The sequence below is a fragment of the Eleutherodactylus coqui genome, chromosome 10 (assembly GCF_035609145.1).
Source record: "Eleutherodactylus coqui strain aEleCoq1 chromosome 10, aEleCoq1.hap1, whole genome shotgun sequence".
NCBI lineage: Eukaryota > Metazoa > Chordata > Amphibia > Anura > Eleutherodactylidae > Eleutherodactylus > Eleutherodactylus coqui.
The window spans coordinates 5,817,349-5,843,609 of NC_089846.1; the positions used below are offsets into that span (position 1 = coordinate 5,817,349).

A 26,261-nucleotide genomic window follows, 5' to 3' on the forward strand; every position below is an offset into this window, starting at 1 on the left:
GGAAGTCTGGGTGCCGAGACTTCTACCAATCACTGGGAAGAGCTAGCTGAAGCACTCCTCTGAGTGCGGTCACGGCTCGTTAGCTGAAGATGGCCAGTAAAAAGCCTATGGGCCCGTCTTCAGCTAGTGATCAGTGCCAGGCTCAGACGAGCACTCCAGCTGGCTAGCTCTAGTGATCGGTGGTGGTCTCAGCAGCCGGACCCCCAGCGATTAATACTTTTAACATGTCCCTATGACATGACAAGAGTGTTATAAAGTGCAGATACACAAATAAGCACGGATTGTGACCCCCCACTGAGGGCTCCCAGTATTGGCGGATGACAGCCCTATGTAAATGAGCCACTTCAGTGAGTATGTATGGGCACTAACCTCTCCAACAGTGGGCTCTTGCTCTCCCACCCCCACGATAAGGATGCAGTCGGCTTGTCGAATGCAGCGCTGGGTCCAAGGTGTGAGATAATAATCGGACTGATACAGGACAATGCGATGAATGTCTTCCTGTTGACCCAGCCAGCTGGAAAGTCTGTACTCATGGACACTGGCAATTACAAACAAGAGCTGCTTAGATGACAAACCATAGATAAAACACACACTTCATCTCAGGAGTCACAGCCTACGTTCTCTGTAACCTGCTAGCATCGACTACTACAGTTTCCTCTTAGGACTGTGCTCTCTTCCCTGTGACTCTCCAGATGCCGCAAAACTACAAGTCCCAGCATTACCATGGACAGCCATAGGTTGGTAACCAGTCTTTGATAATTGCCGGCAGACATCGGTTATATATACCATTCTATCAGAGCCCGGGGGCGTTCATATCTTGTTTTTATATACGTCCCCAAGTTCCCGAAAACATGATTCAGACAGAACCCCCGGACCAACGAGGTCTCTGTTTGAGAATGGTTCTGTCACAATCACATTTGTTGGGATCCAGACGTAATCCAGGACAGACCCACGGACGCAGTGAAGAGGGGGTGCAGTTGCCCCTTTTGTTTGTAAATGAAGTCGGTACCAATGAAAGGAAAATAGATAAATTTAGTGTCCACCAAGCGGCTAAAGGCCCGTTTACACGGAACAATTATCGTTCAGACTTGTGCAAAACACTGAACAACGCTAGTCGCCCCGTGTAAACGGATGCAGAAACCTCAACAACTGGCTGTTCAGATCTGAACAACTATCTGCTTACTGTGAATGGAGGAGGCAGCGGGAAAAGTGCGCTTCCCGTCCGCCCGCCACCATGCCAGCGATGCTCCAGTGTAACAGCACGGGAGTGGGCTTCATTGGGACGTGCTGTTGGACACCGTTTACCCGGCAGTTTGTCCCGTGTAAATGGGGCTTAAGGTGGTCCGGGATATTACGGGATCGTGGTGAATGTATGGGCTTCTCATCACATATTGCAGCAGCTGACAAAATAGTGACCAGACATCCGTGTATGAGGGGAGACATTCCCATTGGCTTCAGCACTGACCTGTCGAGCGCAGCCGATCCCAGTCGCTGCTTGATATTGTCACTGGTGAGCAGCAAGGTGGGGCCTGAAGAGACAAAAGCATCGTCATACATCCCATTATATACAGCGCTATTCATATCTATCTATAACCCCAATTCCAAAACCAGAAAAAGAATACAATGATTTGGAGATCTCATCCAACCACATTGTATCCACAGAACATACAACACATAAGAGGCGGAGGGGAGGCATTGTTCCATCTCATTTATAAAGATTAACTCATGTAGACATTGATGGCAGCAGCACATCTCACAACAGTCGTGGCGGGGCCGTGTCTGCATTGTGTAGCATCGCCTCTCCTGGGGAGTGAGGGACCAATTGCTGGAGTTTTGGGGAGGGGCGTTGCCCCGTTCTTGTCTGATGTTGGACTCTTGCTGCTCCGCAGTTCCCGGTCGTATTTACTTGATTTTTGCCGAGATCAATCTACTGATGACTCTTGTCCGTGCAGAAGGTAATGGTGGCGGTGAGCAGATACGTACCATCCCAGTGCGTGGAGCTGCAGTGTATAACAGGTCTGATACGTGCATCCCAGTGCGTGGAGCTGCAGTGTATAACAGGTCTGATACGTGCATCCCAGTGTGTGGAGCTGCAGTGTATAACAGGTCTGATACGTACCATCCCAGTGCGTGGAGCTGCAGTGTATAACAGGTCAGATACGTACATCCCAGTGCGTGGAGCTGCAGTGTATAACAGGTCTGATACGTACATCCCAGTGTGTGGAGCTGCAGTGTATAACAGGTCTGATACGTACATCCCAGTGCGTGGAGCTGCAGTGTATAACAGGTCTGATACGTACATCCCAGTGCGTGGAGCTGCAGTGTATAACAGGTCTGATACGTACATCCCAGTGCGTGGAGCTGCAGTGTATAACAGGTCTGATACGTACATCCCAGTGCGTGGAGCTGCAGTGTATAACAGGTCTGATACGTACATCCCAGTGCGTGGAGCTGCAGTGTATAACAGGTCTGATACGTACATCCCAGTGCGTGGAGCTGCAGTGTATAACAGGTCTGATACGTACATCCCAGTGTGTGGAGCTGCAGTGTATAACAGGTCTGATACGTACATCCCAGTGTGTGGAGCTGCAGTGTATAACAGGTCTGATACGTACATCCCAGTGCGTGGAGCTGCAGTGTATAACAGGTCTGATACGTACATTCCAGTGTGTGGAGCTGCAGTGTATAACAGGTCCGATACGTACCATCCCAGTGTGTTGAGCTGCAGTGTATAACAGGTCTGATATGTACATCCCAGTGTGTGGAGCTGCAGTGTATAACAGGTCTGATACGTACATCCCAGTGTGTGGAGCTGCAGTGTATAACAGGTCTGATACGTACATTCCAGTGTGTGGAGCTGCAGTGTATAACAGTTCTGATACGTACATTCCAGTGTGTGGAGCTGCAGTGTATAACGGGTCTGATACGTACATTCCAGTGTGTGGAGCTGCAGTGTATAACGGGTCTGATACGTACATTCCAGTGTGTGGAGCTGCAGTGTATAACGGGTCTGATACGTACATCCCAGTGTGTGGAGCTGCAGTGTATAAGAGGTCTGATACGTACATTCCAGTGCGTGGAGCTGCAGTGTATAACAGGTCTGATACGTACATCCCAGTGTGTGGAGCTGCAGTGTATAAGAGGTCTGATACGTACATTCCAGTGCGTGGAGCTGCAGTGTATAACAGGTCTGATACGTACATCCCAGTGTGTGGAGCTGCAGTGTATAACAGGTCTGGGATACTTTTTCTTCCACTTCTCTCCAATCACACAATTTAGATGTACGATTTCTGTGACAACAATATTTTTTATTCCGTTCTGAAGGTTCATGTGGGATATAAGAGCTGCCGGAGTATATAGCGCAGGTCTGACAGTATGTAGATAAGCAGCCCGTGCCGTTTTACCCCTCGTACAGTCAGTGAAGTATCATGGGTCTCTCTGATCTACTTAAATCCGCACCGAAATGAAGCAAGAAGTGCTGATAACAGAGAATTCAGCAGAATATCATCTCTGACCTATATTCTGGTCTCCATAATACGGCTGAGAACTCAACAAACGACACATCTGCCCCCTGCAGGGAAGGACAGCACATAGCACAAGAAAGAGTGATGGGACAACAGTTCAGAGCTCTGGAAAAGTTGGGTGATCACCCATCGCGGGGCTGTGGTGGTCGCATGGCTGCCGCCGGCCTGTTGAGGTCTTGCAGTCAAATGAGGATGAGCCTCAGCCGGGTAATACTCGGCCTGTTTCACAGCGCTATAGTAAGACTTCCTGAGAACAAAGTCTCTAAAAAGAAACAAATGTTTGGATTATTGCGCTAACGGTCGCTAATTATCTGAACCCAGCATGCTGCCATATCCTATGGGCGCAGACATGACCACTGGGGACTTAGCACAACCAATCGGTGACACAACAGAACAGCCAACAAGATGAGAGTTACTGTCTGACCACCCTCACCACGGTTAAAGGTCACCAGTTGTGATCCGTGTCCGGTGTCACCAATGCCAGAGTATCCACTCTATGAGATGCATCCTGGCAAAGATGGGGTTAATTGCAGCAAGGAAAACAGCATTAAAAATACATGGAGTTGTAATTGGAAAGCCGACACCTGCGTCAAAGCTGGGAGCGGGCGGCCGGGCAAGCGTTGGAAGTCTGCCATATGAATACACAAGTAGCAGCTGCGGCAGCGTGGGACCCTCCCGTGGGGAACGCTCCACCATATTTACCCCTAAAAACTGGATTGTAAGCATGGCCGGCATCAAGAGCCTCTATAAACCCAACTCAAGAGTCCGAGCCTTGCTCTACTACATAAGTGACAGACTAATGGCTGCCGTCCCCGGCAGCACCAATAGGACTGCCACCCGGCTCTCCTCAGACCCTGAAGGGCAAACCCCAGTAAATCCCTCCTGCTCGGCCTGCGCGAGTCTTCAGTACAGTATATAGAGATACTACCGCCTCTTCCGTGCTGCTTTCATGCGATATACCCATTATCAGCTGATGATCCCCGATGCGCAGTCAGGCGGCTTACAGTACAAGTAGAGGGATGCCGGCTCTTCATTAATAACTCCAAACATATAAAATCACATGATTAAAAGCTGCCGTTAGAACCGGCTGTGATGAGGAAGCCAGTTGGCTGTGAAACGCGTAAATGCATGGATAGAAGTCGTAACGGCACTTTTTTATAATGCGATTTTATACGTTTGGAATTAATAACGAAGAGTCCTTACGGAGCCGGCAGGCATTCTTCTACTTGTTCTCTGTGTCAGTCCTCACCGCAGTTCTGGTATTCTGGACAGGGCTGTAGGTCCTTTACGGGTTTGGAGAGTCGTGGACACTGTGCCGCCTTCAACAGAACTGAATGAGAGAAAATGCAATTGAAATGCGAATGCAAATATGAGAGTTGGACGTAAAGAAGAAAGCTTCCTGCAGCCCAGTATAAACCAGTCCCACGAACTGGGGGAGCCGTGAGGCGCACGCTCAAAGGGAACCCAGACTGCCCGGACCCTCCAAAGCAAACTCCAGACCCCCCTGCAGAGCCGCACACAGGGCTTTGTTAAATGCATTCAGCACCACAAGGGCCTCCTGTATCAGCTCTCCACGAAATCAGCCACGTTTCGGCCAAATCAAGGCCTTCATCAAGCATTTCAGTTACCGAATCTGATGGTTCCTTTTTAAGCACACAGAATATTAGTGGTTTACAGACGCACAGAAGAAATCCAACGGGACCAAAACAAACCAAAGCGACTGATGGTGTGAGGCCAAGAGGAAAAAAAGGTCACAAAGTTCCACATTATATGTACCAAAAAAATGGTAGCAATAAATACTACAATTCATCACACAGAAAACAAGGCTCATACGGTCATGTTGGTGGTCTTTAGGGCCAAGATAGGCCGCGTCACTCAGGGGGTTAATCTAGTTTTACACCACATTTCACAGAGACCCTCAGAGATAAACGTGGGGGCAGAGAATACAGCATAGATATACAGCGGCTACAGACTGCAATGCTAAGCGATATCACGCACGGATCCTCCGTATAGAACAGCGCACCCTGCTGGTCTATTCCCTACAGCAACAAACAAGGAATTATGGAGGTATAGCAAGCCGACAAGGTCAAGCGGACATCGCCTTAGTTTCCCCTGGAGCCTATGATGTGTGGGACGCTGGATCTCTCCCAGCACATATGGTAAACACCACGTGAAAGCGGGCGAATACTTTAAGTGTAAAGTGTATTGGCGACATTCACTTAAAAGGACGAGCCCCTCCACAGAATACGGGCTCGGCATCGCCACACGGTCCTCTCAAAGAAACCATACACCCACTGTGGGAAGAAGGAGAAGGGGCTTTGATGATGAAAATCGTAAGATCGCTGATGGACCGACCAGAGCCGGACAAAAAAATACTTCCTGGACGAAGAATGAAGGAAACGTCTGACAACCGGTTTCCGGCGCCCGCGATATTTTCTCACACCATCTCGGTCGCTAATTTTCAATACTGCTGTATCTCACAAAAGTTCAAGGAGATTATACTAACTTTTCCCTTTTTAGGAGGGAAGGGATTTGGAAAAGGAGCAAATCCCATCCTGTGCGGCTGTAGCGGTGCCGCGGCTCCTCTGTAAGGATCACAATGCCCCGAGATGTGATAATGGAATCCAGTGATAGAACGGCAGGTGAATGCTTCCCGGGACCGGGTCAGAGTGACTGAAGTCTCCTTGGAAACGGTTACTAGAACTCACTCTACATCCAGAGATAAGAGGAAGCCGAATCACCGGAACGGGGGAGAGGAGCGACTTATGTAGGGATAGAGCATGCAACACCACGGAGAAAGAGCAAAACAAGCCGCGCTGAGCGCAACGCTGCGCTCCCCAGTTACGTCCTCCTCAGAGGCACCACATGGAGAGAAGTGCGAGCGCTCAACCAGGACCGGCTCCAATATTCCTCAAACTAATGTGGAACAAAGGCCGTTCCTGTAGACATAAATCTGCTGCGAATCATTGCTTTCCAGGAAGATCATAAGCTACGGCTGCCAACCGGTTTCATTCTGGCAGCGCCAATTTCTGACACGCTGAAAGCACGGAGACATGAGTAAAAAATATGGATATTACAAGGACAAAACGCGCCTCTAATGCTCACATAAATCTCCGGCCTGCAGGCTACAAATATACAGCCGAGTCTGAGCCATTACCGAGACTGAAAGAGGAAAGGAACCGTGATACGATACACCACAGATACACTGACCCTCCTCCCCCCCCACCCTTACTAGCCCCCCCCCCTCATTAGCCCCCTTTGGCCTTCATAACCGCAGCAATTCCTCCTGTCGTAGATTCCACTCGGTGATGAAATGGTTCTGCATGAATACCGGCCCCTGCGGACAGGAAGCTTCTTGTAGTTGCTGCAGATTAGATGGCGGTGCTGACATGTTCTGACCAGCTGACAGGAAGGGGTCAGCGATTCATGCTGCTTGCGCCAAATTCTGACCTCCCATCAGCAACAGAGATCTGGCTCCATCTGACCAGGAGATGTTTCTCCGCTGCTCAGTGATACAAGTTTTGCGCTCTTTTGCCCACTGGAGTCTTTCTGTTTCTCTTAGACACAATGGCGCTGGAACTGGTCGCCCGCTGTTATGCCATCCGTGCCGAGGAACAGCGAGTTGTGCGTGCGGACACGTTCGTTGGAGCCCCAGCGTTGTATTCAGCTGACTGTGCAGCCTGTTGGTCAGAACGATTCCTGACATCCTCCTCCGACCCCTTTCAGGGATGAGTTGTTTCCGTCTGCAGGATCCCCTCTCGCGGGATGTTTTCCTCGATCGCGGCATTCTCAATATACTCTCCACGCCGTTACATAATAACGGCCAGTCTAGCACTGATGACCGGCCTCCCTGGAAGTCACTCCAATCGCTTGATTTTCCCATCTAATGTGGATTCACACTGAAACTGATCCACGGAAAACTTGTCACGTGATTTTATGCTTCGGGGTCACGGAGAGAATTACCGTACAGGGGAGCGCCAATCGTGAGAGGGAGGGGGGTCTAATAAAGCAGCCACTCAGTGTATTTTATTTCATTATGTGATGCAGCTTTTCTAATTTATTTTAAAAGATTTCCTGTAATTAATGATGACTCCGCCCCCCCCATCCCCATTACATCTGTCACAAAGAGCCCATTATATGAATATAAATGCCCAGCGGTGTGTTCTGCTGTCTTATAGCACCAGTTGCATGGAAGTCGGACTGTAAGCCGCAGTAGGGATCGATAAAAGTGCAGATTGTGTGTGGAGGAGGGACTCACCGACGGCGCTGAGTGCGTGCTTCAGTTCCAGGGTGAAGGCTGTAAGAGGAACGTCCTCCGATACTGGCAATATGGCCACCGTGGAGAGGTTACTGGACGGGTTCCCAGAATCCCATTTGCTGCCGGTGGTGTGAAGACCAAGACCGTGCCCTGCAGACAAGAAGAAAAATCACAATGGCTGTCAGTATACAGCAAGTACTGTGGAGGCGGTGGTCTTGTCTAGTTGGTTCTGTATCGCCTGTGCACGGGCAAGTATCTGCCATCTACACGATACCACACACAGACTCCATTCACAAGCATTCCTTTACGTCGGTACCAGTCCTGTGTCATCACCAATAAAGCAGTAAAGCAATCTCCTCGCAGGGTCTGATGGGGAGGCTTATATCCTTCCCATGTATGCTCCAGCACCACCACTCCGGCTCCATCCGGGCAGGGACTGCGGCAGTCACCAGCCGTTCATCACCTACAAGGCTGCCTCAGCGGGCATCTGTACACAAGTGGCACATGACCCCCGAGACCAGGGATTGGCTCAGCAATCACCCGAGCATCATGACGGAGTCCAGAGCAGCGCCGCTGTAAGGGCGAGTGCTCTGTAGGTTCTCTTTACTTTATTAGGTTATTGGCCTCCCGTCATTTTTTTGAGTCCCAGAAGACCCTCTAACCAAAACTGATGCCCACCCTGCAGGAAGACGCAGCAGCATAAGATGGACCTGCAGCGCAGATTGTAAAGCCATGGCACTGGATTTCATCCTTTCAGAGTGTGGGGTGAAATGTGTGGTGAATTGGGGGAAAATCCATGACAAACTTTTGCATGTAAATCTGTGGGCGAAAACCACAACTTTTTTTTTCATTGAATTTAAAGGGGTTGTCCAGTTGCAAACTATTGATGGTCTAGCCTCAGGACATATAATCAATACTAGATTTGTAGGGGTTCGTCTCCAGGGACCCCTGACAATCAGTTGCTCATTGTTCCTGGGCATTTGTGCACTGAGCTGATTTCTGTAGGGAGCAGACGGCTCCGCCCCTGCTGCAGTGGCCAGGCTTGGTATTACAATCATTCTTTTCAATGGAAACTTGGCTTGCCATAGCAAGCCTGGCCACTGCGGTAGGGAACGGAGCAGTCTACTTCCTGCAGAAATCAGTTCAGTACAATTGTTGGGGGGTCTGGGTGATGGCCTCCCCACCAATTTACTATTGCTGGTCTGTTCTAAGGATATGCCATGAATAGAATACAACTGGACAACCCCTTTAAGCCCACATAGCTCAGGTGTGTGCGGTATGGTAGTTTCCTCAGATCTGTCCTCCTTTCTGGCTGGTTAGTCAACCAGTGTGGTAAAGGAGGTTCTCATGCAGGAGGTCAGTGGGGAGCATACGTGCAGTGCGCAGCAAGCATGCTCCCCTCATTCCCGAATACATGGAAGAGTAAAGACCGCCGATATGAGCAAACAATAACCGCCTAACTGTCACCTTTTACTGTACTGCAACTACAAAGCATCTGTGCGTCGTTTCATAAGGGATGGGCACCTGTCACACACGCGGAATATGTCTGCAAGACGCACCTGAGCGGCATCGTTAGGTGCATCTGGCAGAAATATTGCGTATGTGTGCAGGTTTACATGGGAGGGGAATATCCACATCAGAGGGGGCGGCTATAAGATGCAATGTGTCGCTGCAGTAGGGAGCATAAAGGACGTGGGAAGGTGAAAACCCGCATTGTGTTTGTCAGGTACAGGGAGCGTTACTTGTGCTTGCAGTATATAGCGTGTGCATTCCTTTATACAGGGCATGATACAGGCAGGGACTGAAGGGGTTAAACCTGAGAACGGATCCGAGAACTGAATGCGGATTTGTGAAGCGGCAAATCCTGGCAGCTCAACCCTTTACAAAATGCACTGGTTATGCGACGTGTTTATTGTTGAACGCAGCAAGTCTTCGGTCTTGAAAAGCCTCTGCGCCAGCTGGGGGTCCGGGCCGTGCCGCGGGGCCCGCTCTTTATACTTCGCTGCTTCTGCTCGCTGCCTGCTGGGAATACTTTCAATAAGATGGCTCTACACTTTCGTTAGAGCAAAAGGGAAAAAAAAAACGGAGAAAAAGAACAAAACAATCGAGTCGCGGCTCAGACAATTTTCGAGTGAAATGGAATCTGCGGCGTGCGGGTCAGCGTGAAAAGACAGCCGCGGCCCCGTGACAATGATTGATGAGACGGTGAAGCGCTGACTCACGGCAGTCGGAGCCGCACAGCGGGAACGCTTCTGCTAATTACCAAGCTGTGAATAAGGAGGATAATTAGGCAGGATTCAGACCTGCCTGTAATCACAGAACCGCTGGATGGGACCGCAGCGAAAACGGGACGGGCGCAGATTTAGGTCAGCGCTCAAAAGTGAGTAAGAAGGTGGCGAATGTCTCATCTGCATCATCGTTAGCAGATACGGTAATGGCGCGCACCAGCTCATCCCGGTATCTCGGCACGTAGGACGCCGGCCGACGTCATATTTGCACACTGAAGAGAATATCAAACAGCCGCCAATCATCCTATCTGCGCATTAACCCCTTAGTGACAGCCAACACACCTTTATACTGACCTCACTAATGGGCTTTAAACCTGCACATACCTTGTTATGGTGGTGGCTCGGTGGACTAACAACCAGTAAAACCTCAGATAAAGGCAGCTTAACCCCTTATATGCCACAATCAATAGCAAATGCAGCATGTAAGCAGATGACAGGGGCGGGGGGGGGGGGGGGCTCTTTCTATCATCCATTGGCACCCTGCAGTGCGATCGCAAGGTACCAACGGGATCCCATGGCAGCCAGAAGCCTGACAAAGACCTCCACGTCCGCCACGTATATTTTACTTACTAATACCTTAGCTTTTATCCCCCCCCAAAGCAATTAACATTGACAAGGGTGGGAATATAGCAGTGCTGTCATGGGCTCACAGGAAGCGACTGCCGCTAAGTAATCCTGTTCCCCGTACGCCCATGACAGCACCAGATTACAGCGGTGGGAGGGACGGCCGCCTGAGGAAACTTTCTTCCAAATTACTGCTCAGAAGCCCGACTCTCTAGTGTGTAACGCTTGAAGACCATGTGAGGAGCGTTCCACAAAGCTGCCATCGAGCGGCGTGTGCTACGTCAGTAAGCAGACTGGACGGCCCTTAGTGTCCACCCAGACACGGCTCCGCTAGTAACTTTCTTCCCTGTTACTACCCCGACATCAAACAAGCTGAGGAGGCCAATATCCTAGGAGCAGGTAAACCTGAGCCCACCTCGGGAAGAAGAGCCGGGTCTGGGCTAACAACTCCTCTACAAGGCAGATACAACAGCGGTCTGCCTGATCCTTCTAGCAATAAGGAAAGACGACTTGTAAGATAATACTGTAATAGGGATGAGTACCAAAGGTTCAAAGGGACATCGGAGACAGGCCAAGACTAACATCTGTGGGGGGTGCAGGCGTGAAGGCTGCTGAGATAAATCCGCTGGCCCAAGGATGTTCATAGAGGTTTGAGTCAAAAAGGGCACTTAACCCCTTAGCGGTGCGGCCTATTTTGGCCACAAGGACGCAACATTTTTCTGGGAATTGTCATCTGCACTTTTTCCGTTTACACTGCCGTATGAGGACTTGTTTTCTGCGTGGTGAACTGTGGTAATTATTGGCACCATTTTGGGGTTCTGGTAAATTGTAGAACTTTTAGCAGAGAAAAACATCTCAATTCTGCCATTGTTTTTTTTTTTTTTTTTTTTTTTTTTACAGTGTTAATCATACAGCCTTAGGGCTTATACACACGAGCGTACATCGGCTGGCCTTTTCACGGCTGGCCAATATACGCTTCCATCTAAGCAGTCCCGCCCCCCCCCCCTTATCTCCCCCTGCCTCTTTCCTCCACTCCGAGCGGTTTGCAATGGGAGTGAGCGGGACAGGGGCAGAGCTAAGCTCCCACCCACATCCCATAGCCAGCAATGGAAGTGGGCAGGACAGAGCTCCGCTCCGCCCCTCCCCTCCCATTGCAAATGCTGTAGTGGAGGAGAGGCGCAGTGAGCCGGTGAGGGGGGGGGGGGGGGGTGTTTGACGACTTAGATGGAAGCATATATCGGAGGGCGGTGAAAAAGTTGTCCGATATACGCTCATGTAAATAAGCCCTAAACAACATGATACATTTTTCTGCAGGTTGGTACGATTAGAAAAAACGTCTTTTTTAACCGATTAAGGACCAAGCACAGTAAGTATACGGCGCCTAGTTTCAGGTTTAAAGCCCAGCAGTATGTAAAATGGGGATTTAAGCCTTCTGTCTCTGCAGTTAATCAGAGGCAGGATGGGTTGTCAGCCGATTACCCCGGAGAAGGCAGGAGGGTTTTTTATCCCTTTCGGTCTTCTCCTTCCCTGAATACACAGCGCTCAATGAGCAGGAGATCCAAAGTCAAATGACTTTGGGAGTAACAATCCTCAAGGCGCATTGCGCAATACGCTGCCGAAGCCTCAGCAAGTAGGGGAGTGCTGAGGAACGCAGGTGCGGGAGGGGTTTGCTATGGCACCATTACAGCGAAGAGGAGAAATCTGTATCCATGCCAATCAAGAACACGGGCAGCCTGGCGGGGGCGCTGAGGGAGAAATCAGACTGTCAAACTTATCTTAATATAGTGCAGGGAAACTTCAAAAGCAGATTGTAACTGTACCGCGGCCCGGATTACAGAACTAAGTAGCCGTAGGAAGTCTCATTAGCAGCGCTGTTAAAGGTTTATCGTGGATTGTGAAGAGTTGATGACAGGTTCCCTTTAAATGTACTGGGTTAAGATCCTTACTTAGATTCTCCTTAAGAAATCTCTGGAATTATCGGGCCTGAAGATAAATCTACCAGAGTTTTACAAAACCCAAGGAAAGCCTTCCAGCCCCTAAAATAATCATCTGAGGTCACCTTTTTACGACTATCTAACAAGGTAGAAATTACCTCTCTGGGAGACCTTACTTTTCAAAAGGTTCCTCTAGAATTCCAAGTGGTCAGATGTAGAGACCGGACATCTAGATGACAGAGGGCTCTGGAGAAGAGGATCTCTCTTGGGAAGCACCAATGGATCTGTCAGAAACATCTTCCTGAGCCAAGAAAACCTATACTCTGCGATAGCCAAAAGGGGGCCATCAGAATTACCCATACCCTCTCTGTTCTCCTCCTCCCCCCCCCCCCCCCCCCCCCCCCCACAGGACTCTGCTAACTGGAAAATCTGAGCTCTTATTCTCATTAAAGATGGAGATCTCGTTCCTCCTGCCCTTGAATGGTCTGTCAAAATATTTACATGTCTGGTCTTCCCACAATAAAAGGAACCAATTGGGTTAGAGAGAGACGTATGGCCCTCAGCCCCCTGAGGGTCAGAGGCCAGAGAGGGGTCCCAAAGTCTTTGAAGTTGAAAGGACACTGAATCCCCCCCACCCCCATGGGACTTGCGTCTGTAGGAACGATCACAGAGTTGACCTTCTGCCACAGAATGCTCTTCGACGAGAGATCCAGAGAGGTTCAACACTGAAGGGAAGATCTTACCCTTGGGAAAATAAGGAACTGAGGATCTAGAGACGACATTCACCCGTACCAATGGTCTAGAACCTCCAACTGGAATAGTCTTGAACGGAACAGAGTCCAATTCACTGCCGAGATACAAGAGGTCATTACTCCTAAAATGGACATAGCCTCTCTTATTGAAATCGGAGATGAGAGATACAAAGCCTCCATCCTCTCCACTATTCTTCGAATCTACTGACAACGGTGATAAGTGACTTGGAGCCTCAAATCCAGAAGAATCCCCAGGAAAATACATTGGTGAGTTGGTAGGAAAGACTTCCCTGCAGGCCAATAAAGGTGCCCGCACGTGAGAGGAAGGGGACTGCTTGTGGGACTTGGGTTAAATCTGACCCCCAATTAAGCAAACTTTGTAACGATGTACAAGGGCGAATACCACAAACCTCCACAAGCTGGCGCTATGCAGCACCTGCCATTAAGTAGCAGTGTGCAGGTGAGCGCGGTTTCCTTGCTAGGCGACAGCCTGCTTACATTCTGGGAGAGATGAGTCACCATACCGTAACCAAGGAAACACCCCGAACATCTAGTCACTGACCGACGGCGGGAGCAGGTTATGTGGGAACACTAAACAATATAACACTCGCCACGTTGTAACGGGGCTCCAGAGATGCCACATAAAGGGCACCGAGCGCTGCGGGAGTTGTGTTACTGCCAGGCTCTGCCGTCTCAGATCCGCACATCCACCCCGAAGGCGAAATAACTTTATTACCAGGAAGCCGCTTGCAGTGTGCTATAAAGCATCGTATTGTCAGCAGCGATCCTCCGCTATACGGCCCAACAGAGAGGATGTGATCAGCAGCAGCCACCAGCCCCGCTTACAGGGGAGGTCCACGTACAGAGCGCAGGGGGAGCTGCAACAGGCCGTATGTAAGAAGGTAAAAAACAACCCCCACCCCCACCCCGAAATTTGTTTATTGCACCCTGGTGGCCAATCAGTGAACTACACCAACTGCAATAGGTCGTATGTTAACAGACCAATGAGAAAGCATCAAATTCCCTCTCTTTCCATAGGTCAATCAAGAGGATGGGGGCAAAATGGGAATGTTTTTTGTGTCTCTCCTGAAAAGGTTTGATAGATTTGACATAGAACCTATTGCAGTTACCACAACGGTATACAGAGGCGTGGGTCCTGTGAAACCACAAGTCTCAGCATGCCATGGAAGCTGTAAGTAGGCTTCTTCCTCCCCAGCGCTTCTGGTTGGACCTCGGACGGCACCACCGGGCAGACTGAGTGACGGAGACCCCTGATCTGCATTTTCACAGTCTTCGACACCAGATAGTCACGCACTTTTCTGCTCAGTGAAAAAGTCTGACCAGGATGGAAACCAAAGAGGTCCGCAGCCCCCCACAGCGCAAATTATGTAGGGAGCAACTCACAAGACACCCCTTTTCATCTTTCATCAGCACGAGCGATCCAACGCAGAGGGCGACGGCAGATCAGCACACGGGCGACGAGCAATCCAACGCAGAGGGTGACGGCAGATCAGCACACGGGCGACGAGCGATCCAACACAGAGGGCAACGGCAGATCAGCACACGGGCGGTGAGCGATCCAACGCAGAGGGCGACGGCAGATCAGCACAAGGGCGACGAGCTAACCAACGCAGAGGGAGACGAGCGATCCAATGCAGAGGGTGACGGCAGATCAGCACACGGGCAGCGAGCGATCCAACGCAGAGGGTGACGGCAGATCAGCACACGGGCAGCGAGCGATCCAACGCAGAGGGTGACGGCAGATCAGCACACGGGCAGCGAGCGATCCAACCCAGAGGGTGACGGCAGATCAGCACACGGGCAGCGAGCGATCCAACCCAGAGGGTGACGGCAGATCAGCACACGGGCAGCGAGCGATCCAACGCAGAGGGTGACGGCAGATCAGCACACGGGCAGCGAGCGATCCAACCCAGAGGGTGACGGCAGATCAGCACACGGGCGACGAGCGATCCAACGCAGAGGGCGACGGCAGATCAGCACACGGGCGACGAGCGATCCAACGCAGAGGGCGACGGCAGATCAGCACACGGGCGACGAGCGATCCAACCCAGAGGGTGACGGCAGATCAGCACACGGGCGACGAGCGATCCAACCCAGAGGGTGACGGCAGATCAGCACACGGGCGGCGAGCGATCCAACGCAGAGGGCGACGGCAGATCAGCACACGGGCGGCGAGCGATCCAACGCAGAGGGCGACGGCAGATCAGCACACGGGCGGCGAGCGATCCAACGCAGAGGGCGACGGCAGATCAGCACACGGGCGACGAGCGATCCAACGCAGAGGGCGACGGCAGATCAGCACACGGGCGACGAGCGATCCAACGCAGAGGGTGACGGCAGATCAGCACACGGGCGGCGAGCGATCCAACGCAGAGGGCGACGGCAGATCAGCACACGGGCGGCGAGCGATCCAACGCAGAGGGCGACGGCAGATCAGCACACGGGCGGCGAGCGATCCAACCCAGAGGGTGACGGCAGATCAGCACACGGGCGGCGAGCGATCCAACCCAGAGGGTGACGGCAGATCAGCACACGGGCGGCGAGCGATCCAACCCAGAGGGTGACGGCAGATCAGAACACGGGCAGCGAGCGATCCAACCCAGAGGGTGACGGCAGATCAGCACACGGGCGGCGAGCGATCCAACGCAGAGGGCGACGGCAGATCAGCACACGGGCGACGAGCGTCCAACGCAGAGGGTGACGGCAGATCAGTACACGGGCGACGAGCGATCCAACGCAGAGGGTGACGGCAGATCAGCACACGGGCGACGAGCAATCCAACCCAGAGGGTGACGGCAGATCAGCACACGGGCGACGAGCAATCCAACCCAGAGGGTGACGGCAGATCAGCACACGGGCGACGAGCGATCCAACGCAGAGGGTGACGGCAGATCAGCACACGGGCGGCGAGCGATCCAATGCAGAGGGCGACGGCAGATCAGTATACGGGCGGCGAGCGATCCAACCCAGAGGGTGACGGCAGATCAGCACACGGGCGGCGAGCGATCCAACTCAGAGGGTGACGAGCGATCCAACGCAGAGGGCGACGGCAGATCAGCACACGGGCGACGAGCGATCCCACCCAGAGGGTGACAAGCGATCCAACGCAGAGGGTGACGGCAGATCAGCACACAGGCGACGAGCGATCCAACGCAGAGGGTGACAGCAGATCAGCACACGGGCGACGAGCGTCCAACGCAGAGGGTGACGAGCGATCCAACGCAGAGGGTGACGGCAGATCAGCACACGGGCGGCGAGCGATCCAAGCAGAGGGCGACGGCAGATCAGCACACGGGCGACGAGCGTCCAACGCAGAGGGTGACGAGCGATCCAACGCAGAGGGTGACGGCAGATCAGCACACGGGCGGCGAGCGATCCAAGCAGAGGGTGACGGCAGATCAGCACACGGGCGACGAGCGATCCAACGCAGAGGGCGACGGCAGATCAGCACACGGGCGACGAGCGATCCAACGCAGAGGGCGACGGCAGATCAGCACACGGGCGACGAGCGATCCAACGCAGAGGGCGACGGCAGATCAGCACACGGGCGACGAGCGTCCAACGCAGAGGGTGACGGCAGATCAGCACACGGGCGGCGAGCGTCCAACGCAGAGGGTGACGGCAGATCAGCACACGGGCGGCGAGCGTCCAACGCAGAGGGTGACGGCAGATCAGCACACGGGCGGCGAGCGATCCAACGCAGAGGGCGACGGCAGATCAGCACACGGGCGACGAGCGATCCAACGCAGAGGGCGACGGCAGATCAGCACACGGGCGACGAGCGATCCAACGCAGAGGGCGACGGCAGATCAGCACACGGGCGACGAGCGATCCAACGCAGAGGGCGACGGCAGATCAGCACACGGGCGACGAGCGCTCCAACGCAGAGGGTGACGGCAGATCAGCACACGGGCGGCGAGCGTCCAACGCAGAGGGTGACGGCAGATCAGCACACGGGCGGCGAGCGATCCAACGCAGAGGGCGACGGCAGATCAGCACACGGGCGACGAGCGATCCAACGCAGAGGGCGACGGCAGATCAGCACACGGGCGACGAGCGATCCAACGCAGAGGGCGACGGCAGATCAGCACACGGGTGGTGAGCGATCCAACCCAGAGGGCGACGGCAGATCAGCACACGGGCGACGAGCGATCCAACGCAGAGGGCGACGGCAGATCAGCACACGGGCGACGAGCGTCCAACGCAGAGGGTGACGGCAGATCAGCACACGGGCGACGAGCGATCCAACCCAGAGGGTGACGGCAGATCAGCACACGGGCGACGAGCGATCCAACGCAGAGGACGACGGCAGATCAGCACACGGGCGACGAGCGCTCCAACGCAGAGGGTGACGGCAGATCAGCACACGGGCGGCGAGCGATCCAATGCAGAGGGCGACGGCAGATCAGTATACGGGCGGCGAGCGATCCAACCCAGAGGGTGACGGCAGATCAGCACACGGGCGGCGAGCGATCCAACCCAGAGGGCGACGGCAGATCAGCACACGGGCGGCGAGCGATCCAACGCAGAGGGCGACGGCAGATCAGCACACGGGCGACGAGCGTCCAACGCAGAGGGCGACGGCAGATCAGCACATGGGCGACGACCGATCCAACGCAGAGGGTGACGGCAGATCAGCACACAGGCGACGAGCGTCCAACGCAGAGGGTGACGGCAGATCAGCACATGGGCGACGACCGATCCAACGCAGAGGGCGACGGCAGATCAGCACACGGGCGGCGAGCGATCCAACCCAGAGGGTGACGGCAGATCAGCACACGGGCGGCGAGCGATCCAACCCAGAGGGCGACGGCAGATCAGCACACGGGCGGCGAGCGATCCAACGCAGAGGGCGACGGCAGATCAGCACATGGGCGACGACCGATCCAACGCAGAGGGTGACGGCAGATCAGCACACGGGCGACGAGCGTCCAACGCAGAGGGTGACGGCAGATCAGCACATGGGCGACGACCGATCCAACGCAGAGGGTGACGGCAGATCAGCACACGGGCGACGAGCGTCCAACGCAGAGGGTGACGGCAGATCAGCACATGGGCGACGAGCGTCCAACGCAGAGGGTGACGGCAGATCAGTATACGGGCGACGAGCGTCCAACGCAGAGGGTGACGGCAGATCAGTATACGGGCGACGAGCGTCCAACGCAGAGGGTGACGGCAGATCAGTATACGGGGCGACGAGCGTCCAACGCAGAGGGTGACGGCAGATCAGTATACGGGCGACGAGCGTCCAACGCAGAGGGTGACGGCAGATCAGCACACAGGCGACGAGCGTCCAACGCAGAGGGTGACGGCAGATCAGCACATGGGCGACGAGCGATCCAACGCAGAGGGTGACGGCAGATCAGCACATGGGCGACGAGCGATCCAATGCAGAGGGTGACGGCAGATCAGCACATGGGCGACGAGCGATCCAATGCAGAGGGTGACGGCAGATCAGCACATGGGCGACGAGCGATCCAATGCAGAGGGTGACGAGCGATCCAACGCAGAGGGCGACGAGCGTCCAACGCAGAGGGCGACGGCAGATCAGCACATGGGCGACGAGCGTCCAACGCAGAGGGTGACGGCAGATCAGTATACGGGCGACGAGCGTCCAACGCAGAGGGTGACGGCAGATCAGTATACGGGCGACGAGCGATCCAATGCAGAGGGTGACGGCAGATCAGCACATGGGCGACGAGCGATCCAATGCAGAGGGTGACGAGCGATCCAACGCAGAGGGCGACGAGCGTCCAACGCAGAGGGCGACGGCAGATCAGCACATGGGCGACGAGCGTCCAACGCAGAGGGTGACGGCAGATCAGTATACGGGCGACGAGCGTCCAACGCAGAGGGTGACGGCAGATCAGTATACGGACGACGAGCGTCCAACGCAGAGGGTGACGGCAGATCAGCACATGGGCGACGAGCGTCCAACGCAGAGGGTGACGGCAGATCAGCACATGGGCGACGAGCGATCCAATGCAGAGGGTGACGGCAGATCAGCACATGAGCGACGAGCGATCCAATGCAGAGGGTGACGAGCGATCCAACGCAGAGTGTGACGGCAGATCAGCACATGGGCGACGAGCGTCCAACGCAGAGGGTGACGGCAGATCAGTATACGGGCGACGAGCGTCCAACGCAGAGGGTGATGGCAGATCAGTATACGGGCGACGAGCGTCCAATGCAGAGGGTGACGGCAGATCAGCACATGGGCGACGAGCGATCCAATGCAGAGGGTGACGAGCGATCCAACGCAGAGTGTGACGGCAGATCAGCACATGGGCGACGAGCGTCCAACGCAGAGGGTGACGGCAGATCAGTATACGGGCGACGAGCGTCCAACGCAGAGGGTGACGGCAGATCAGTATACGGGCGACGAGCGTCCAATGCAGAGGGTGACGGCAGATCAGTATACGGGCGACGAGCGTCCAATGCAGAGGGTGACGGCAGATCAGCACACAGGCGACGAGCGTCCAACGCAGAGGGTGACGGCAGATCAGCACATGGGCGACGACCGATCCAACGCAGAGGGTGACGGCAGATCAGCACACGGGCGACGAGCGTCCAACGCAGAGGGTGACGGCAGATCAGCACATGGGCGACGAGCGATCCAACGCAGAGGGCGACGAGCGATCCAACGCAGAGGGCGACGAGCGTCCAACGCAGAGGGCGACGGCAGATCAGCACATGGGCGACGAGCGTCCAACGCAGAGGGTGACGGCAGATCAGTATACGGGCGACGAGCGTCCAACGCAGAGGGTGACGGCAGATCAGTATACGGACGACGAGCGTCCAACGCAGAGGGTGACGGCAGATCAGCACATGGGCGACGAGCGTCCAACGCAGAGGGTGACGGCAGATCAGCACATGGGCGACGAGCGATCCAATGCAGAGGGTGACGGCAGATCAGCACATGGGCGACGAGCGATCCAATGCAGAGGGTGACGAGCGATCCAACGCAGAGTGTGACGGCAGATCAGCACATGGGCGACGAGCGTCCAACGCAGAGGGTGACGGCAGATCAGTATACGGGCGACGAGCGTCCAACGCAGAGGGTGATGGCAGATCAGTATACGGGCGACGAGCGTCCAATGCAGAGGGTGACGGCAGATCAGCACATGGGCGACGAGCGATCCAATGCAGAGGGTGACGAGCGATCCAACGCAGAGTGTGACGGCAGATCAGCACATGGGCGACGAGCGTCCAACGCAGAGGGTGACGGCAGATCAGTATACGGGCGACGAGCGTCCAACGCAGAGGGTGACGGCAGATCAGTATACGGGCGACGAGCGTCCAATGCAGAGGGTGACGGCAGATCAGTATACGGGCGACGAGCGTCCAATGCAGAGGGTGACGGCAGATCAGCACACAGGCGACGAGCGTCCAACGCAGAGGGTGACGGCAGATCAGCACATGGGCGACGAGCGATCCAATGCAGAGGGTGACGGCAGATCAGCACACAGGCGGCGAGCGATCCAACGCGGCGGCTGAGGGCAGATCAGAACACAGGGGCGAAGAGCAGTCCAACGCAGAGGGCGACGGCAGATCAGCACACGGGCGGCGAGCGATCCAACCCAGAGGGCGACGGCAGATCAGCACACGGGCGACGAGCGATTCAACGCAGAGGGTGACGGCAGATCAGCACACGGGCGACGAGCGATCCAACGCAGAGGGTGACGGCAGATCAGCACACGGGCGACGAGCGATCCAACCCAGAGGGTGACGGCAGATCAGCACACAGGCGGCGAGCGTTCCAACGCGGTGGCTGAGGGCAGATCAGAACACAGGGGCGACGAGCAATCCAACGCAGAGGGCGACGGCAGATCAGTATACGGGGCCGACGAGTGATCAAACGCAGAGGGCGACGGCAGATCAGTATACGGGCGATGAGCGATCCAACGCAGAGGGTGATGGCAGATCAGCACCCGGGCGACGGGCAATCCAATGCAGAGGGTGATGGCAGTTTTCTCAGTTCAGATTGTTTGCAAGTAAATAGCGACATTTCATGAACTCAATGACATCCGTGTCAACTAGAACAGGCTGGAGGGTCTCAAAGAAAAGTTTATCCATTGTACACTCACTGTCAGCAACATCCCCTCCCTAGGAGGAGTATATCCAGCGCCCAAACTACAACTGGATTTGTCCAGTTTCATCGATCACTACATCACTGCAGATGGATGCGGCGGTGGGTGTCAGAGGCCGTACATGTAATGGGGGCCGCAAGACCAAATGTCCTTCAGCTAAGCCCCCGGAAATGGTTCCAACAGACACAGGGGTGCAACGATGGCGGCCCCCCCGTCTCTGGATGGCGGACTACGGAACAGTTGGAGCTGCTGACGCTTGTGGGCGATCAGACTGTCCTCTCTACCGGTGGTCTGTAGGGGGCGTCCTGAGCCCAGTCACCTTGTGTGCCCCCAATTACTGGTCCCAACACCTCCTAACAGTCTGGTTGGACGCTCCTCTCTACTGGTGGTCTGTAGGGGGCGTCCTGAGCCCAGTCCCCTTGTATGCCCCCATCCAGTGGTCCCAACACCTCCTAACAGTCTGTTCGGATGCTCCTCTCTACTGGTGGTCTGTAGGGGGCGTCCTGAGCCCGGTCACCTTGTGTACCCTCACACATCCACTGGTCCCAACACCTCTTAACAGTCTGGTCAGACGCTCCTCTCTACTGGTGGTCTTAAGTGGCGACTTGAGCCCAGTCACCTTGTGTGCCCCCATCCACTGGTCCCAAAACCTCCTAACAGTCTGGACAGGGTGGCCCGGTGGGAACAATTCATCTCTACGACCATCTAGCTTTTCCCACCCCAATAATGCGCCCCGTTCTGGTAAAGGGGTAAAATCTCTTCTCTGCGTCGTAAAGGCATCTAGTGGTCAACAAGCTCTACACAAGCGGAAGAAGAGGTCACTACACACAAGGAGCCTCCGAGAGCCTCTTATAGGCCAAGGGGGAACCACTTTTAGGGTCTCAGGTTAAAAAAAATAAAATAAAAAAAAAATGTTTATCTAGGCTTCAGCATGGGCGGTTGCTCCTCTCTCTGGGCTTCAGTATGGGCGGTTGCTCCTCTCTCTGGGCTTCAGTATGGGCGGTTACTGCTCTTTATTTTTGAAAATTCTAATCAAATTTACAGATCTCCCTAACAGAGTGGCTGTACAACGGGCCGGGGATGTCAGAAGTAACATACATATTGTAGAAGATCCAGGTCAATATTACAGGCAAAAGTTAACTTTGTATTTGTAGACCCAAAGTCTTGGGAGATTCGATGTGCAGATAATCTACAATAAAATGCGTTTTTATGAAGCTTCACTGATCATCTTTCTAGTCTCTGAGTAAGCCGCCATCAGAGATGGAGACGCTGGTAATAATACACACACAACCCAAGACCAATCTGTAGTCGCCGCTTCTCTTGTGTGTTTACCATAGCGGAGCGTCTTCATCATCACCAGGGTGGTTGGTATCCACATCCTTGAGTTCCAAAGTTTTCATTTCCCAACTTGTGTAAAATTTTAGCGATTTTAGTACCTTTATATGACGACGCCATTGCTTCACCCAAAAACATTGCACCGAGGTCAGACTCTTGGTGCTGGTTACATTGGTCCTTCCTCTCTCCAGGAGATATTTAAACATGATCGGCGTACAGGTTGCCTAGAAACTAGGTTTTAAAAACTTTCATGTTTTTCTACCATTCACTTGCCGAGTACGGTTCCAAAACGATAGATGTATTCTACGTAAAGCACAACTCAACACAAAAAAACAAAAAAATAAAAATAAAAAAAAAAGGAGACATGTGGAAATAAGGTATGTACTACTGACAATCAAGCAAGATGATGAGAACAAGCAATCGTATTAATCGTTTGTCCCCATAAAGTTTGCCGGTTCACAATGTTTTTCAGCGTTTAAATGCCAATCGGCACGCTATAAGGCTGCTAGTTACAGGCAGATATTCGGTCTACGTAAATGGGTCCTAAGAGAGCTTAAACACCAACAGAGGATAATGAACATTCGGACAAGCACTCATTCACTCCATCATCTGCTCATGTCCCGCGGATCACCCAACAAACAAGCAAATGTTCGTTTGTCGGGTGATCACATGTTACATGCAGCACGAAAGGTAGATTATACCTACTCGATAATCAGGTTTTCGGGAGTCTCCCAGACAGCCCCACCTTCCTAAGTGATTTCTAACGAATTGCCGGGGGTAGGAGCTTAACGTAAGATTATTACCAAAACTGGTATTTTACCCATTTCTTCATAAATGGAAATTAAATTTTATAATTCTCTCTTTTTTCCTTTGGGGGGAATGTACGGGTGCTGTCGTGGAGACTTCTGAAAACCTGATTATCGGGTAGGTATAATCTACCTACCCATTCGCCTCCACGACAGCACCACCTGAGACTTACCAAATACATTTTTCAGGGTGGGATCGCTGCCGAGAGGACCCTGCGGCCAAAGGCCATGTCCTCATCTAGCTGCACATTTACCATATAATGTTTAACAAAAATGTGCGGCTTCTTCCAAACCGCGGCCTTACATATCTGTTCAATAGACGCTGAACTATGCTAGGCCCACGAAGAAGCTACTGCCCTTGTGGAGTGGGCTTTAAGTTCCGAGGGGACCTCCTTATTTAGTGCTTTATAAGCTTCTGTAATAGCCAGGCGGATCTATCTACCTATGGAGCTCTTTGCTGCTTTATTCCCCTTATTTGGGCCGCAAAATCGGACAAACAAGTTGTCATCCGTCTCCACTGACTTGTGGCGTTAATATATTTCAGGACCGATCTCCTGACGTCCAAACCATTAAAAACACTTTCCCCAGCCTCCCTAGGGTTATCAAAAAAACGAGGGAATCGCTACGTTCTGGGCCCTATGAAAAGGTGATACTACTTCGGCCTGAATACTGGGTCCGATTTAAACACTATCTTTGTATCGGTGACTTTAAAGGGGTTGTCCCGAGGCAGCAAGTGGGTCTATACACTTCTGTATGGCCATAATAATGCACTTTGTAATATACATTGTGCATTAATTATGAGCCATACAGAAGTTATCAAAAGTTTTTTACTTACCTGCTCCGTTGCTGGCGTCCTCGTCTCCATGGTGCCGACTAATTTTTGGCCTCCGATGGCCAAATTAGCCGCGCTTGCGCAGTCCGGGTCTTCAGCAGTCTTCTATGGAGCCGCTCGTGCCAGAGAGCGGCTCCGTGTAGCTCCGCCCCGTCACGTGCCGATTCCAGCCAATCAGGAGGCTGGAATCGGCAGTGGACCGCACAGAAGAGCTGCGGTCCACGAAGGCAGAGGATCCCGGCGGCCATCTTCAGCAGGTGAGTATGAAGACGCCGGACCGCCGGGATTCAGGTAAGCGCTGTGCGGGTGGTTTTTTTAACCCCTGCATCGGGGTTGTCTCGCGCCGAACGGGGGGGGGGGTTTAAAAAAAAAAAAACCCGTTTCGGCGCGGGACATCTCCTTTAAGAAAGGGGTGGCAGATAGATAGAGCCTGCAGTTCGCTGACCCGCCTGGCCAAAGTAATTGCCACTAAGATGACGGTCTATCGTTAGCATTCTTATTGGGAGTGATTCTATTGGCTCACAGGGGTCTGACAACATGGCCCTAAGGACCCAGTCTAGGTTCCAGTCAGGAAATAGGTTAAGAACAAGAACCACAAATCTATCTGCTGCTGTCATGAATCTACTGATCCACCTAACCTCGGACAGTTTGGTGTCGAACAGGGCACCAAGGGGCGCTACCTGGACCCTCAATGTGCTTGGGGGAAAGGCCCATATCCAGGCCCTCCTGCAAGAATTCCAAAATTGTGGGGATGTCCGGGGAGGAACCCTGGGATTTTCTCTCCTGTCCCCATAGGATATACTTTCTCCAGACCTTCTGGTAGATGTTATTAGTTTTCCTGCTAGATATTAAGGTCTGGGTTACAGTTTCGGAGAATCCCCTCCCCCTTAGTATAGATTCCTCAAAATCCATGCTGCTAGGCGGAGTCTGTCTATGTTTGGGTGGTTTAGAGGGCCCTGCGTCAATGGGTCCACTTGAGTAGGAAAGAGGAGTGGTTCCTGTACATTTAAATTTTTTAGGAGCCCAAACCAGCTCCTCCACGGCCAGAAGGGAGCTGCTAGGATTGGCATACGTCTCTGGGACGGGAAGTACTGGAGCCCCCTCGGGATTAGAGGGATTGGAGGAAAAGCATAAATGAGTTTTCTGCCCCAGTTCTGATTTAGGGCATCTACTGCTGTTGGCTGACCCCCTGGTTTGAGGGAGAAGAAGTTCTTTACTTTGAAGTTTTCTTTTGTTGCGAACAGATCGATCTGTGGGGACCCCCACCTGTCCGTCAGAATCTTGAAAGCCTCCCGAGAGGCTCCTGCTGCGAAGTCCGCCCTCTGATTCAGCGTTCCTTTTAAATGCGTCGCCGAAATTGACAGGACTCGAGCCTCTGCGCAGTGGAAGATCCTCTGTGAGACTTCCTGTAAGGCCGGAAACCTTGTTCCCGCTTGATGCCGAATGTGGGCTACCGCCGTGGTATTGTCTGATAGGGTCCTTAGGTGATGACTGTGCGCTTTATCTCCTAGCCGCTGAAGGGCCTCCCAAACTGCCCAGAGATCCCTGTACTTTGACGACTGGTTTTTCACCCCCGGAGGCCAAGAACCCTGAGGAAGGTGGGGAGAGGGGGGAGCTTTTAAACTCTTGGTGTGTTCCTGTCCAACCAAGAAGAGGCCATCTCAGGTGGTCCTGTCGTGGGGACGACTGGGGAAAAAAATCGTTGTTTTAGACAGCGCATTTCTCCATGTAGCGCTGACAGCGATGAATCAGTATGGGGGGTATACTGTGTAAAGCAGCCTGTGTGAAGGCCAGACAGATGTGCGCCAATCTCCTTGTTTGAGCAATCTAAAAAATATATATATATCTCCTTAAAGG

At 53.3% G+C, this 26,261-nt stretch overlaps 1 protein-coding gene across 6 annotated transcripts in view; it reads right to left on the reverse strand.

Moving 5' to 3' along the window:
* The window catches only part of PNPLA7 (patatin like phospholipase domain containing 7), a 170,537-nt gene that overhangs the window by 47,476 nt on the left and 96,800 nt on the right, over positions 1-26,261 (reverse strand). For all 6 annotated transcript variants that reach the window (XM_066580080.1, XM_066580078.1, XM_066580079.1 and 3 more), the window contains 3 exons: positions 7,783-7,932; positions 1,466-1,529; positions 370-538 (listed from right to left, as the gene is read on the reverse strand). In XM_066580080.1, the coding sequence (XP_066436177.1) occupies positions 370-538; positions 1,466-1,529; positions 7,783-7,932 (383 nt within the window). The remainder of the gene's footprint in view (positions 1-369; positions 539-1,465; positions 1,530-7,782; positions 7,933-26,261) is intronic.